General features: G+C 42.6%; 1 protein-coding gene across 6 annotated transcripts in view; it reads left to right on the forward strand.

The window, feature by feature from the left end:
• Positions 1–15,570, forward strand: part of Slc12a1 (solute carrier family 12 member 1) — a 77,973-nt gene that overhangs the window by 32,023 nt on the left and 30,380 nt on the right. For all 6 annotated transcript variants that reach the window (XR_013108785.1, XM_076929670.1, XM_034494866.2 and 3 more), the window contains 7 exons: positions 344–495; positions 1,761–1,868; positions 2,174–2,297; positions 3,640–3,741; positions 5,564–5,719; positions 11,463–11,562; positions 12,335–12,446. Coding sequence is in view for 5 of the 6 variants with exons in the window: in XM_076929670.1 (XP_076785785.1) it covers positions 344–495; positions 1,761–1,868; positions 2,174–2,297; positions 3,640–3,741; positions 5,564–5,719; positions 11,463–11,562; positions 12,335–12,446 (854 nt within the window). In the remaining variant the exon portion in view is untranslated. The remainder of the gene's footprint in view (positions 1–343; positions 496–1,760; positions 1,869–2,173; positions 2,298–3,639; positions 3,742–5,563; positions 5,720–11,462; positions 11,563–12,334; positions 12,447–15,570) is intronic.

Genomic DNA, 15,570 nt, shown 5'->3' on the forward strand with positions numbered 1-15,570 from the left:
CATATAATATATGGGAGAATAAGTTAATTTAAAAAAAAAACATGCTGTTCACAGGACTCAGAAGCTGGGAGCTCTAGCAACTGTGTCCCAAAAAGGATTGACTGTATGCACAGGCTTAGAATGCATATGTCCAGCCTCAATGCCAACTTAGCATGTTTTCAGAACAAAACCCTAAGAGAGCAGGCCTCTGTCAAAGGGATGACAAGATGACAAGATGATGTGGGGCTCAGGGACTTAACTCAGCGCTACAGTGTTTGCCTCGCAAGCACAAAGCCCTCGCTTCTGTCCCAGCGCTGAAGGGGGTGGGGGGAGAGCAAATGACAGACAAACGCTGTTTCCTCAGCGGCCTGTGTGGTCCGAGATGCCACTGGAAGCATGAACGACACCATCGTTTCTGGGATGAATTGCAACGGCTCTGCAGCCTGTGGGCTGGGCTATGACTTCTCAAGATGTCAACATGAGGAGTGTCAGTATGGGCTGATGAACAATTTCCAGGTATGAACATCAAAAAGATAGATAGATAGATAGATAGATAGATAGATAGATAGATAGATAGATAGATGTAGGTAGGTAGATAGATAGACAGACAGACAGACAGATGTAGGTAGGTAGATAGATAGATAGACAGACAGACAGACAGACAGACAGACAGACAGACAGAGTTTATTGATGTTGTCTGCATTTCCAGAATATCAAGTCTAGTGAGGCTTTTGGATCTGCAGTTGATTAAATACTGATTGATTTGAATTAAACAAGGAGCAGGTGGTGTGGGAGGGAAAAAGGCCTTGCAGGTGTTCTGGGTGGCCGTCTGTTTGTCCTTTGCAGGCACTGTTGTAGAGAGACAACAGACTGTGAGTTAAGTCACTCGGAGGGGAGCGCCATGTTGTTTCCTAGCTTCCAGTCAACTGTGTGAGATACCGTCCTGGACAGGAGAGGCACGGGCTAGCGGGAACTTGGAGTGCATTTTGTGTACAGGCTTTAGAGAAGAAAAATTGAAGGCAAGAGACGGGGCGAGCAGCAATTGTGAGTGAGAAATCTAGAGGGAATTGAAGGCTGAGCAACGTGGAAAAGTAGGGGACACCACATACTAATTGTCCTGTGTGCTTAGTAAGGAGAGGAAGAAGTAAATGAGCCGAGAGGTCTTCATCCATCTCATTTAACAACCGACAGAGGCATCAACTCAGCTGAAGCCATTATTTCAAAATATGACTCGAGCTGACAGGCTCCTCCCAGACATGTAAAGTCTGTTCCCAGGGTCATATTGATGCTGGTATCATTTTCATTGTCATTCTGAGGCAAATCATGAGTGTTTCAATTATGTCAAAAATAGTTATGTTTAAGGAGCAGAAGAAAAGCAAAGGTTTAGAAACACTTTGGTAGGAGAAAAGCCAGTATCTTAAAAAAGTCGGAAGGGAGCCAAGCCTCTCCTTGCACACTCTTCGGGGTAGAACTTCCTCCCACCAGAGCTACAGAGAGCACGGGGAGAGGCTATGAAAATCCTTTGGAAAAAAAAAAAAAAAAAAAAAAACTTTCTTCTTTAGCCTTTCCAGTGTTTTCTAGTGATGGGTGGCTAGTGGTAGCTAGTAAATAATGAAAAGAGAAGTGTTACAAATTCAAGAATGAAGCAGAATGGAAAGCATTAGTTTGCAAAGAGTGGGAATCACAGGAAGAGGAGAAGAAAGAAAACATGTTGAAGAATAGTTAACTGTTCAAGCCGTCTGTTGGGTAAACTGCCTAATCCAAACCACTGTCTTCGTAAGGTCATGAGCATGGTGTCCGGGTTCGGCCCCCTCATCACTGCAGGGATCTTTTCGGCAACACTGTCCTCAGCCCTGGCCTCCCTCGTCAGTGCGCCCAAAGTATTCCAGGTAATACAGCCGTGAAAGTGTGCACTGTCTTCCCTGCCTCCAGACAAGCTGAAATAGCGGTTCCCACCAGCAATCACTTTCCATCATTTTCTGCACCCGTTAATGTTTGCATCTAGCTCAAGTGCTGTGCCTGCCACATCGTCAAGATCGATTCCGATAATATAAAGAATGATGAGCCGCAGAGTTAACCTGCGCCTCGTATTGTGCAACGCTTAATCTTTCCCAAATCTTCTTTTCGGAATCACCTAGAGAAAACGAGTGCGCATAGATACAAATGACAAATGTCTTCTCTTTTTTCCCATTAGGCTCTGTGCAAGGACAACATCTTCAAAGGACTGCAGTTCTTCGCAAAGGGCTATGGGAAAAACAACGAGCCCCTGAGAGGGTACTTCCTCACTTTTGTAATAGCCATGGCGTTCATTCTCATTGGTATGTAGTTTTCTTGTACAACAGAAGGCCAAAGATTCTTCTGATTACTCGGGCTTTTGCTCTTTGTTTGAGAAATTAGCAGGTTTATGTTTAAGACTCCATCTGGGATTGCTAGTGTTTGTCTAAGAGGGAAGTGAGACGGTTTAGTGAAGGGGGCCTTTGAGGAAGGGAGGAAGGATCTACGCTTCTGTCTGTTCTTTGAACCTGAATATTAGAAGCCCATCCAGCAAAATACAACTGAGCCTTTCCTCCAAGTCACTGGGCTCCAAACACGGCAGACCTGCTCTGTGCGCTAGCCTGGTAGCTCAAACGTAGCTCCTTGACCAGCCCCTTGGAATCACTAGTGACTCTGAAAGTCCAGATTTTGCAGACCCGGTTCCAGGGCTGAGTTTGAACTGCCGAGGACTTGGAATCTGCATTGTACAAGTTCCTCAAGTTCCCCTAGACCGAGTCTTTTAAAAATCACTTATTTGGACTGGGATTTGGTTTCCTTTCCCAAGCAATCTAGAAGTAGCCATGTGGTCTTGAAAAGGCGTATTTGTCAGCTATACAATCCTTGCTTTTCCTGAAGACCAAAAACTAAGGGTTCTTCTTGTCTGTGAACCTCTAGGAGCACCTGCGACTTATTTGGCTTGTACAATGTCTATGCAGTTGGAAAGGGACTACAAAAAAAACTCCAATTAAATTTGTTAGATTTTTAAGAAATTAAATAAAAATAGTTTATATATAGAGATTCCTGTAACATAACAATTAAGACTTCAAACTGTTGCCCTTTGCTGCATTTAAATGTTTTATTACATTTGTGTGTGAGAGCCTGTGTGTGTTTGTGTGTGCGTGCGTGTGGTTGGCTAAGCAAACCATTACCTTCTGAGCCATCCTACCAGACCCCTTCTTCTGCATTTAAATGATCACACAATCCACTTTTTAAAAAAAAAAAAATGTATACATTAAATTATCTCCACTAAAACCATTGAGAAGCACATGGATTTCCACCCTACAGAACCTCGTGACTATTTACATAGCAGACAGCAACGGAAACAGGATCCGGAGCATGCGAAATTGCTATAGAGGGGCTTTTGGTGAGCTTAGCCCTTGTGTAGACAGAGGTTTGGACTGTCTATTTTCTAACTGGCAGGCTTTCTTGAGTCTCACTCCACGGAAACCTTGGCTGTAAGTATGTATATAGCCTCAAAGAAAAAAGAAAAAAAACCACTAACTTCTTCAACTTTGACAGATGCGAGCTATGTTTTCAATTCCCAGAAAAAGTGGAGCTTCGGGCCTTAGCAGCTGCTGGGCCTCTCACTGCGCAGATGTCCACACGCTTGTTCCTCTTCTCTTGCAGCGGAGCTGAATGTGATCGCTCCCATCATCTCCAACTTCTTCCTGGCCTCATACGCGCTTATTAATTTCTCCTGCTTCCATGCCTCGTATGCCAAATCTCCAGGTAAGCCGAAGTGAAAACATAAGCCTAAGCAAACAGTTAGTTTCTCCCCATAAATGAAATAAGTCCGTGAAAAGTATTCAATCTGTGTTTTTATGTTTTCTTATATCTTTGTAGGCAGCGTAATCCACTTTATTTTGGTGAGTTGGGGGATGACTTCTGAAATAGAAAAGGAATCATATGAGCAATGGCCTTTTTGACCAACCGTAAAGTCAATTTTCTCCTGTGGCAATAAATTATTCATTGCAAGAGAAACCACATTTATTTCAGCAGTAGAAAAACACCACTATTTATTTCCAGGGTAAAAGTGACCACAGGAGTGGAATAAATGTATATATTTGAGACCTCCTCACTATCAATTTGTTTCCTGCCCATGGTGCAGAAGAGAAGGATGAGCAGTTCCCATAATTACCTGCTGAATGCAGGCAATGCAGCTCTACTGCCGTGCCCACCCCAGGGGCGTCAGCACACAACTGGGCTGTGGTCATAAATCGTTTAAAATTCCACACCCAAGAGCCATCCGCTAGCTCATCAACCTTCATCTCTCATTTGTTCCCACCGTCCTTCTGACCCCTCCAGAAAGTCATATGACTCTCAGAAAGTTCTTCACTGTGAAGACTTTTGTCCAAGATACTAAATAAATATTCTACTACAATTTGCCTCTATCCTCAGCCTGTTGACATTCCTGCTTGAGGAGCCCGTGTCCACACAAGGCCACTGGGTTACAGGAAATAACAGAAGATGTTTAGTTTAGTTTGTCTTTAAACACAAATCTACAATCTCATGCCATGCTTTGCTGTTTATAAAACAAAAAACAAGCCAGCTACAATTATCAGAAGTGTGAAAAGGAATGGAAAAGAGAGAAAAGGAGGAGAAAAAATATATATAATGTATGCAGGAAGGCACGTGTAGATACATAAACCCCAAAATGACTCTCAAAATCTACCCCTCCCCCTCTCTACCCACGTGTCCTCCATCCTCTGTCTCTGAAAAGGAAGCAGAACTAGGAACATCTGGGGCTTCTCTAACGGTGTTCCTGGAGTGCTGTTTCCATCTTGTGGTCATTGAGGGAACTGCACCTCTAGACCGACTCCCACCGAGTTTCAAAGACTCCAGATTTAAAGTTGCATTAACCCACTGATCAAATGTGTCCTACAAATCAGGTTCTCCCATCCTGACTGAGTTGTTTCTTGGGCTCTTTCACTTCAGAAAACTAATAAAACATAAAAATCTGTGTGTATAGAAACTGTGGCACTTTAAAACATAATGCTGTATACCTTAATGTGTTATGCAAAATTTCTCCTCTTTGGTAACATTATGCTTCTGATGGAGCAAACATTGTCCTCTTAGGATAATATTAAGGCAGGCTGCCTCTATTGCTCTGCACATGGAGCAAAAGCCCACTGTTATAACCAGTTCTTGGGAAGACAGGACATTCTTCTGCCCCAGCTGTTGCCAGGACACCACTTTTCTCAATATACCCTCTTCCTTTAGATTCTTGATGGTGTTGATTTTAGATACTTGAGGTTTGGTAGTTTGGGGGGAGGGGACAATCAGGACTCGCAAAAAGCACAGTGGTGTCTGCGACCATCTGCTTTTCAGATGCTTTATATTTCCTAAAGTTTACAGCATTGTCTTTGGTACAAATACCACTTTTGTAGACCAAGGATCCAAGATCACAGAAAAAAGTTAAGACCTGAGACATGGACCTAAAAACTACAATTTTTATGCCAGAGGAAGACATGTTATCTGCACTTTTATAATACAGAGTAGTGCAGTAGCATTGATGTGTGCATTTTTTTTTCTGTATTATTTTTCCTTCCAGGATGGAGGCCAGCATATGGGATTTACAACATGTGGGTATCTCTTTTTGGAGCGATTTTGTGCTGTGCAGTCATGTTTGTCATCAACTGGTGGGCGGCTGTTATCACCTACGTCATTGAGTTATTCCTCTATATCTATGTGACCTATAAGAAGCCAGGTAAGAGAAAAAAGGCCACCTAGGATGGGCTTCCATGGCTCTCTATCCATCCATTGGGTGTTTATGGTGCAGCTTCCACATGCTTACATGTAGTGTGTGCAAGGCAGTTCATCACAGTGCTATGTGACGTAAGGACAATGATAGTTAGCACTATGGAGCACTACACACACCATGTGCTCACTTGATCCTCAGAGTGAAGCTGAGCACCTGGTGACGGGAAGCTTGTTTTAAAGATGAAGAAACTGGAGTTCACAGTGTTGGTCATTTGCCAAAATAAGAGTCGGGGTGTGATACAGCTGAACCCGGGCCTCACAAGTGTTCCCTTCTATCACCTCCTAATGTCCTAATGAAATAAGGCCCTGTCCTCAAGGAGAGTTCAGACTCAGAGAGGAAGGTGACTGTAGCACAGCATAAAGTATACAAAAGCAGTATAAACACACTGCTGAGAAAAGGGCAAGGCGTGAGCAAGCTTGGAGTTGTTCAAAATTCTTTCTTGGTTCATAGCTCGTGTTCACAGAGCCAACTACTCTGCGTGAGTTTAGTGAATTCTTGTTGAATGAACAAAGCAAGTTCTAAAGCAACATCAAGCCACGTGCAGGTGGTCAATGCCAGGGCCAGAGAATGAGGTTCCAGGGAGAAGAACAGGAGTGGATTAAAGATGCATGCATGGCCTTAACATACATAGAGTTCTTGAAGACCAAGGAGAAAGGCCATGAAGTGTCCTGGAAGGATAGCCAACCAACCAAAAAGTAGGAAAGAATCTGGATACTGTGGACACTGAGGCCTGAACTTCAGCTCAGAACCCAGGAGGAAGGAGACTACAGTTAGAAATATCCAGGGACCAGAATTCAGCATCCAGAAGCCTCGGTCCACTGTTGTGTCCCTGACATTATTCTTCCAGCCAGGCAGAGATGGTAACAACTCTAGGGGAACTCTAGTCATTTTTCATTATCGCTTTATATACTGTTAGCAACACATACACTTTACAGCTGGAAAAACTTCACCCCATTTGCTGTACAGCCAGAAGTCTTGATAAACTTATCCAGTCCTGTGACCATCACAGCCAAGGTACAGGACTTCTCCAGTGGTCCCTTTAGATACCTGTGTGCTCGGGCTCCTCCTCCAGAACTTAGCCCTAGCAGCTACTTTCCTAATTTGTGAACTGTTGAGAACCGCACCAGCCCACGTTTAGGCGCAAAAATGTTGCGGCCCTCTCCACTCCACGCTTGGCGGCCACTGTTTCCCGGCCCAAGCTGCCGCTCCAGTCCATGGGTCAGGGTTCAGCAAGAGAGAGAGTGGGGACGGACTTGAAGAATGGAGACCAGACAGAGTGTGATTCAATCCCATTTATTCTTCAGTCTCTCTTCCTAGTCCAAGTCCCAAGTCTTGAGTTCCTAGTTCCTAGTTCCTAGTTGTACTCCTCTTGTTCTCTTCCGAGTGTCTAATGTCTACTCCTGCTCCTAGTGTCTGAATCTCTGTTACTCCAAATTGTTCTCTACTCTCTAAAATGTCTGATTCTCTCATCTTTTATATGTCTCACTTCTAAGCCATGCCTTTTGGTCACACCTTTAATCATGCCCTTAGGTCTTGTCTCTAGATCTGATCTCTAAGTCACACTCTTAAGTTACACAACTTTAATCTCACACACCTTTAATCTCACACACCCAAGGTATCTAAACCAAGATTATCCAGAGTGTGCTCAGCTGTTGTAGGCTATTGTAATACAAGTCTCATGTCAGGGTATATGGCTCAAGATGGCTGCAAAGCTGATAGCTGCTTTCTGCTAAATGTCAGCTCCCAACAGTGAACCTTTGACCTTGCCTTTTTCCAGAATATCATATAAATAGAATCATGGCATACAGTCTTTATGGATGTCTTTGAGTTAGCATGAACTTTTAGCCTTGTCCATACTGTAGTAGCATGTATAAGCAATTTGTTCTTTGATATGGATGAATGGCATACTATATATGAACATACCACAATACATCTCTGTTGTTGATTGACAATTGATGGGCATATGACTGATAGATAGATAGATAGATAGATAGATAGATAGATAGATAGATAGACTGATATATTGATATATTGATATATTAAATGCCTAAGAGTAAGACTGTTGCAGCCCGAGCTGGCCCATGTTTGGAGGCCAAAATGTCTCGGACCGCTCTGTCAATGTTGGGACCCACACTGCCAAAAGCCTTGGGGGCTAAACTGTTAGAGCCTGCACTGCCCCAAGTTGCTCCAGTCCGCAGGTCAGGGTTCAGCAAGAGAGAGAGTGAGGACGGACTCGAAGAATGGAGACCAGACAGAGTGTGATTCAATCCCGTTTATTCTCCAGTCTCTCTTCTTCTCTCCAAGTCCCAAGTCTTGAGTTCCTAGTCCCTACTGCCACCAAGTTCCAAGTTACTTCTTCCAAGTGCTAAGTGCCTTATGTCTAATTCCAAGTTCTTCCTTCAAATGCTAAGACTCAAGTGCCTAATTCCTACTCCTAGTGTCTCTCTGAAGTGTCTGAATCTCTGTTACTCCAAATTGTTCTGAACTCTCCTGTCTGCCTCTCGCCTTTTATATGTCTCACTTCTAAGCCACGCCTCTAAGTCACGCCTTTAAGTCATGCCCTTAGGTCTTATCTCTAAATCTGATCCTGGGTATCTAAAGCAAGTTGTTATGAGAGTGTGCTCAGCTGTTGTAGGCTAATGCAATCAAGTCTCTTATCAGGGTATATGGCTCAAGATGGCTGCAAGGATGATAGCCGCCTTCTGTCGGCTCCCCACATAAGACTACTTATACATGGTATATATGGCTTTACTGCCAGATTGTCTGCCACAATAGCAGTATTATTTTCCATTCAAAACAGCAGTTTACAATGGCTCCCTAGTCACTCCACAGCCTTGGCAGCATGTAATATTGTTGATTGCTCTTTAAAAGTCCTTTTAATAGAGGTATAGTCTTAGCCACTGTTGCCTGTAAGCTTAGATTTTTCAAAACATACTTTAATAATGGTTCTTAAATGTTTCAACCTCCCTTCTAGTGTATCTACAAGAGGTAGAGGTAAAAAGAAATGATAACAGGAAACGGGGATGTGGACCTGTTGAGAAGTAGTTCTTTGGGGCAATTTCAGTCTTCATTGTCAGGATATCAGCAATCCAGTCCAGTTTGTAACACCAAATGTAAATCAGTAGCAGATGCTCAATCCAGAGGAAGCCACAAGGCTCCATCAAATTGGTATGAGTCTGTGCAAGCAGGAAGAACCAGCCAAAATACCATGAGAAGTTCTTTGACTAGTTACTGTCCTTGAAGTCACGACAAGCAAAGATCATTGAAGACCAGCAAAGTATTTGCAAAGCAAACCAATGCAAGAGCACCTGCTCACTGTCTGTAGAGTTATATTTATAGTCTTTCTAAACATCACAACTCTCTCAAGCATCCCCTCCGGCAGATCATATATGCCCTTTCGTAAGACAGCTTCCAGAAAAACACCATGTGTCTGTTCTCAGCAAAACATCCTCTCATAAGACAGTTTCCAGGGGAAAAAAAATCACATGACATAACTGAATCTCCAAAGAAACCAAAAATTTCTACTTTAGTTGCCCAATTTGTATGTTCCCAGTGACTAATGACACTGAAAATCTTACTTGCATTCACATATCTTGCTAACTACATAACACTATGTCTATTTTGTTGTTGTTGTTGTTGTTTTCTAACTCAGTTGTAAGGCTTCTTGGTGTATTTATTCTGGATTCTCTTGCAGTGTGTACTTTCTATCTGCCCCAGGCTTGTGGTTTCTATTTTCATTTCCCTGGTTGTTTTTATTAATACAAGTTCTTAACTTTTATCAAAACTAATTGATTTTTCTTTTTTTCTTAATCTTCTTTCATTTGTATTTTTTGTGTGTGTCTGTGATCTGAGGCATCTTTCCTCAACCCAAGACCACAAACATTTAAAACTTTTGGTGCTTTGGCAATTCTATTATCTACTGTATGGACCAGTGAGTTGTGGGGAGCCAATGACAGAAGGCGGCTATCATCCTTGCAGCCATCTTGAGCCATATACCCTGATAAGAGACTTGATTATATCAGCCTACAACAGCTGAGCACACTCTGATAACATCTTGCTTTAGATACCCAGGATTTTCCCTTGGGTGTGTGAGACTTAAAGGTGTGTGACTTAAGGTCCTGATCAGATTTAGAGACAAGACCTAAGGGCATGGCTTAAAGGTGTGACTTAGAGGCGTGGCTTAGAAGTGAGTCATATAAAAGACAGAAGAGTTCAGTACAACTTGGAACTAGAAATTAGGTTAGAGAGTACAACTTAGAGTACAACTTGGAGTTAGGCGTTAGACATTAGGCACTTAGCACTTGGAAGAGGGAACTTGGAACTTGGAGGCACTAGGGACAAGGAACTAGGAACAGGGACTAGGAACTCAAGACTTGGGACTTGGACTAGGAAGAGAGACTGAAGAATAAACGGGATTGAATCACAGTCTGTCTGGTCTCCATTCCTCGAGTCTATCCTCACTCTCTCTCTTGCTGAACCCGGACCCGCGGACCAGAGCAGCTTAGGGCAGTGCTGGCTCTAACAGTTTAGCCCCCAAGGCTTTTGGCAGTGCGGGTCCCAACATTGACAGAACGGTCCGAGACATTTTGGTCCCCAAATGTGGGGTAGCGTGGTTCTCAACATTTCTGGCCCCCAAGTGTGGGGGCAGCTCGGGCTGCAACAGTGAGTGAGGTTCATTCTTTTACATATGAATGTTGAGTTGACTAGTAGCAATTTTAGCCCCAAAACAATGAATGTCAGGCCAGCAATTTAGTTCAGTAGGTGAAATGTTTGCCACCTAGGCTTGGCGACTTGAGTTCAATCATTTGAGCCTAATTTAGAAGGAGAAATCCCACTCATAAATCTTGGTCTCTCACCCTCCCCCCATGCATGTGTTATGGTATGCATGTGCTGTGACATGCATGTGCTGTGACGTGTATGTACCCACTTAGATTCATGCACAATAATAATAAATAAAAGAATGGATGTCCTAAGGTATGCTTGTCTGGTACATAATCAACACTTCGTATCACTCTGTTCAGTCATCAGATAAAACACTCACTGTCCTCACCCTGCAGAGAAAGCCCAGAAAGACTCATCAGAGGCAGGTCTGTCAGCTCATCTCTGGCAATTCTTATCACAAAATTAAAGAGCCCATTTAATTTTTTCAACTTACTGTTTTTGAGGCAGGCTAGAGTATTGAGCTCCCTCTTTTGGAGTTCGGTTTCTGGCAGGTCAGACTGAGCACTTCCTAAAGAGCCTAAACTCTCCTCGTTACCCCCACAAGTAAGAATTCCCAAGCTGGTCAGCTCTGACACCCGAAATATAAATATATTTCTGTGCGCACACTACTCCTGCATACAGAAATTTCTTTTGTTTCCAATTTAAGAATTTGTGAAGGCCTTGAATTTTTTTCCTACCTGGCCATCATCACATGGCCTTTCTTACTAAGCAAGGTTTCTGGGGCTTCAGATTTACATTGTGATCCAGGCTGGAAAGAAATCTCATGTGTAGATTCGCATGGGTGTACACAGGAGGGTACAGCACTCTTTCCAGGAAACACTGTGCTGTATCTGATCTAACTTGGACTCTCATCACTGCTTGCATAGGCAAGAAAGGCTGCAGGAGAGAATGGCTCATTACAAATTATTCAATGCATGCAGAAAAAAAGGTCAGTTTGGGGGAGTACCATTTCCTCCTTTGTCCACAGATGTGAACTGGGGCTCCTCCACACAGGCTCTGTCCTACGTGAGTGCTTTAGACAACGCTCTGGAATTAACCACAGTGGAAGACCATGTGAAAAACTTCAGGTAACGTCGGCTTTTGGGGTCCCATGGTGTTTCACATTACGAGTGGCTTTCCTTAGAGGAATCGAATGCATCGGGGAGTATCTGCAAATTCTGTGGGCACATTTCAAACATGCAAAGTCACATTTCACAACAGCAGAAAGCCTGCTTTCTTGATGAAAGTCCATGCTGTTACCATGAAGAGAAATGAATGTGGTTTTCCTCCTGTTCTGAGCTCTGCCTTCCGGGTGCCATAGTTCCTCACACTCCTGTGTCCTTTTCCAGGCCTAGAGACGAAAGGCCAGAAGGATGCAACTTCGGAGGGGTGTGTCCCAGGTCCTTGTTTATCTTAATCATTGGCTTTATCTCCTCCAGTCAACAGAGGCTTCATGATGTAATGAGTTCCCTGCAGAGAAGTAGTAATCTAGAGATTTTTTATTAATTATATATTATTTTGGATGGTGCCTCACAACATGAGCTAGCAAGGAAGATAAATGAAAATATCAATGGGAGAGGGAGATTTGGGGTGACAACTTGCCCACAAAGTAAGACAAGGGAACCCAGGGAACAGGAGTACCCTTTCCCTACTTCCTACTTTTGCTGTGATTAATTAAATGAAAAATACTAAAGATGTAGAGTCAAGATAACTCGAGAATTCTGGTAGGAAAGTCAAGAAATAACTAAGGAAGGTTGTCCCATTTCTCCAAGTTTTCTATGCCTCTTACTTCCTTCTAGGGGTTTCCTTCTAGCTCATGCTTCCTGCACTGACCAATTCTCATGTCTTCTTTGCTTTCAGACCCCAGTGCATTGTCTTAACAGGTGGGCCCATGACACGACCCGCACTCTTAGATATAACCCACGCCTTCACGAAGAACAGTGGCCTCTGCATCTGCTGCGAAGTCTTTGTGGTAAGAGTCACTTCATCCAAAAGAAGTACTTTTTCCTTTCTGCTCACAGTGGGTTATTTTAGGTGGCAAAGATGATACCTGCAGCAATAGGAAAGAGAAGAGATGGCTTGGACAAGTGTTCACCTCCTTGATTCAGGGCTGGAACGAACAAACAAACAAAAAAACACAAAAAACCATGATCACGAATGTAAATAGATAGATGAAATATATTTCTGGTTTCTTAGGAGACCAACTAAAAGTGATAAATATTCTTAAATGATGGTCTTTGAGTCAACAAGAACTGGCTCCTCAATAAAAGGAAGGCATCTGGGCTGATAGTTTTTAGAGGGGAAAGAATCAGACCAGAGCACTAACTAGTCTATGGAAGACAATGAAAAGGAAGCGGATATGATGGCCTTAAATGACCACGTGGAATTCAATGAAATGTCTGGGTAATTGAGATGGCACTACAGATACCTGGGGAATTCGGCTAAGGTTTCCCTGGGGAATTAAGCTAAGTTTTCTATGCCTTTGACAAACAGCAGAATTGAGCTAATTCCCCTTTGTTCAAGGAACATGTTGGGAACTGACTCATTGGAGGATTCAAAATAGATGCTAAAGAGTCAATCATAATTATTTACCAATTCTCCAGTGGGAAGAAAGCATTGAAATTAGAATTTAAAAATATGTCTAAATCCTCCATACTAGCCTACCTCTGCATGTCTCCTCGTTTTCTTTCTCTCTCTCTCTTCTCCCTCTGCCCCTATGCTGTGTGTCTTTCTTAGTTTAAATCTTCGCCAACACACATTTATATTACTAATTACTTACCTTTTCTTCAAAGCATTGTCCCAGTTTCTTACTTGATCCACAAGCATGTAAGAGGGGGAAAAAACCACAACAACCAAAGAAAACACTTGTTTCCATTTTACTGGGAAAATGAGCCAGAAAAATGAAATCATGGACTGAGCCATCCTGACAAGAAAACGCCTATTGGGATGTCAGAGCCCTCTCAGGGTGCCTCTCCGCAGGCCAGGAGGAGAAAGCCTAGTCAGTCTGACCCCCTGGAGAACTGCCACCATCAAAGATTACTAGTTACACTTCTAGTATCAGCCAAGGGATGGGTGTGAGGAGTCCACACTGCAGAGATGCGGTGGCTGGACTATTGTACTATATGCTACATCGAGACACGCTCAAACATCTCAAACTTAGCAATATCCTAATGCTGCAGAAGTCGGCCACATCTTCTTTCCTATCTGGGCTTAGATGACACTAACTCAAACAATATAACTAAATACAATTATCTAGTATGGGGTGGAGGGAGAGCTACTGGGTGGGGAAGATTGACAGGTTAAGTTATGGCCAACTGTGACTCCAGAGGATTTATTAAAAACTTATCAAGAGCCTTTCTCTCTTATTATCAAGTTTAGTGCCCTGCATTAGTGGATTTCATTTTGGCCAATATAATATAGGAGCCGGTTTTGATGCAATAAGCAGTTTGGGGTGTTTTTCTTCTCTAGCAATTTAGAGAAAATTTGGTTTAGCAAGAAATAAAATATCTTCAGGACTGGAGAAATGAACAAGAAATATAAACAGTCATATAATGGCAAAATGGGGAGAAAAGAGCTTCCACAGAGCTAAGAAACCCTGCTTTTAATTAACCCTTTGAATCTTTAACTGCAAAAAGGACTATGGTCCTAGAAGACCCTTTCCTGGGGATCGCGGGCCTAAGCATGTGATCAGGTAGCTTCACACGTGTGTTGGACAACACTTCGTTTGTTGTGCTGATGTCTCCATGAAAGGCCCATTGAGTCCTGCTCCCCAGTGCTCAAGTTCTCTTGGGAACAGAAAACAGTTATTGCATCAATTAAATCCTTCCCGGTTAGTTACTTCCTGTACACTCCTTAGGCTGTAGATGCATTTTTAGATTCAAGGCTCAGCTGTCAATCACCCTTTCAAGGAAACAGATGGAGAGGGATGCAGGGGGAGGCAGCATACCACTGGAAACTTTTCCCCTACGTATGCAGATGATGGTTAAGCCAGCCTTGTGGAAATGTTAAGTAGTGACAATGGAAAAGGAATCCGATTGTGTTTCCCACTCTAGGAAGCATTTTCCCCTGGGCCTTTGAAGCTAGCAGTCAAGTTTAGAAACACTGTTTTGACATTTACTGGTGCCGATTCCCTCACACACATAGTTTAGTCTCTCTGAATAAGAGAGCACCTGTTTTAAGGTCATTGTGAGAATTATACTTGCTTTCAAGCACTGTTTTGTGTCTTTCAAATACCGAATGCTGGATTAACTTTCTTTGTTATTAATTGATAACGTTGTTGATGTTATTATCATGGGAATATGATAGTCTCTCATTTCATTCCTGAACTATGTGGTCTTCAATAAAACCCAGATACCCTCAAGTCCAGAGAGTGGATTGCTAGACCCCTAACTCATTCAGCCATTGAAAATCCCTCTCCCTTCCTCCCTTCTCTTGTTGTTTTCTTACTCAACCTCAGAGTTTCAGATGAGAACACTAAGTTCTTTGTGTCAGCGGGCGTCTGTCAAGATCTTAATAAAGCCTGGCTGTGGTGGCACATGCCTTGAATCCCAGCATCTGGGAGACAGATGCAGGCAGATCTCTGCGAGTTTGAGGCCATCCTGATTGACAGAGGGAGTTCCAGGATAGCCAAAACTGTTACACAGAGAAACCCTGTCTCAAAATAAATGTTAATAAAATAATAACATGATCAAATATAAGAAGAATGAAATGATCTATGAATAAGCACTAGGATACATGGTGAGATGGTTCTTGGGCCAAATCAGAAAAAAGGGAGAAATTATCCTTCTGGTAGTTTCAGTCACAGAAATAATGACAGCAAAGTCATGAGACTCTCAATATGTAGAAGCATAGTTGATATATAAATGCGTAAATTTCTCAAAGTTTCATTGTTCAAATTGGGGAATTAATTCATGGGCTCATGTTTGGGAAGTTAATCTCTGTAATATATTAATTGGATGGTAGAATCCATTTTTGTGACATATTTGAATATTGGTAATTATGTTCCAGGATGTCTCCCCTCCTGTTAGTTTTTAACCTTCTTACATTTGCATTACAGTCTAGTTTTATATTAATAAGTATGCTACAAGGACATCATA

Source organism: Arvicanthis niloticus, chromosome 2 (assembly GCF_011762505.2).
Source record: "Arvicanthis niloticus isolate mArvNil1 chromosome 2, mArvNil1.pat.X, whole genome shotgun sequence".
NCBI lineage: Eukaryota > Metazoa > Chordata > Mammalia > Rodentia > Muridae > Arvicanthis > Arvicanthis niloticus.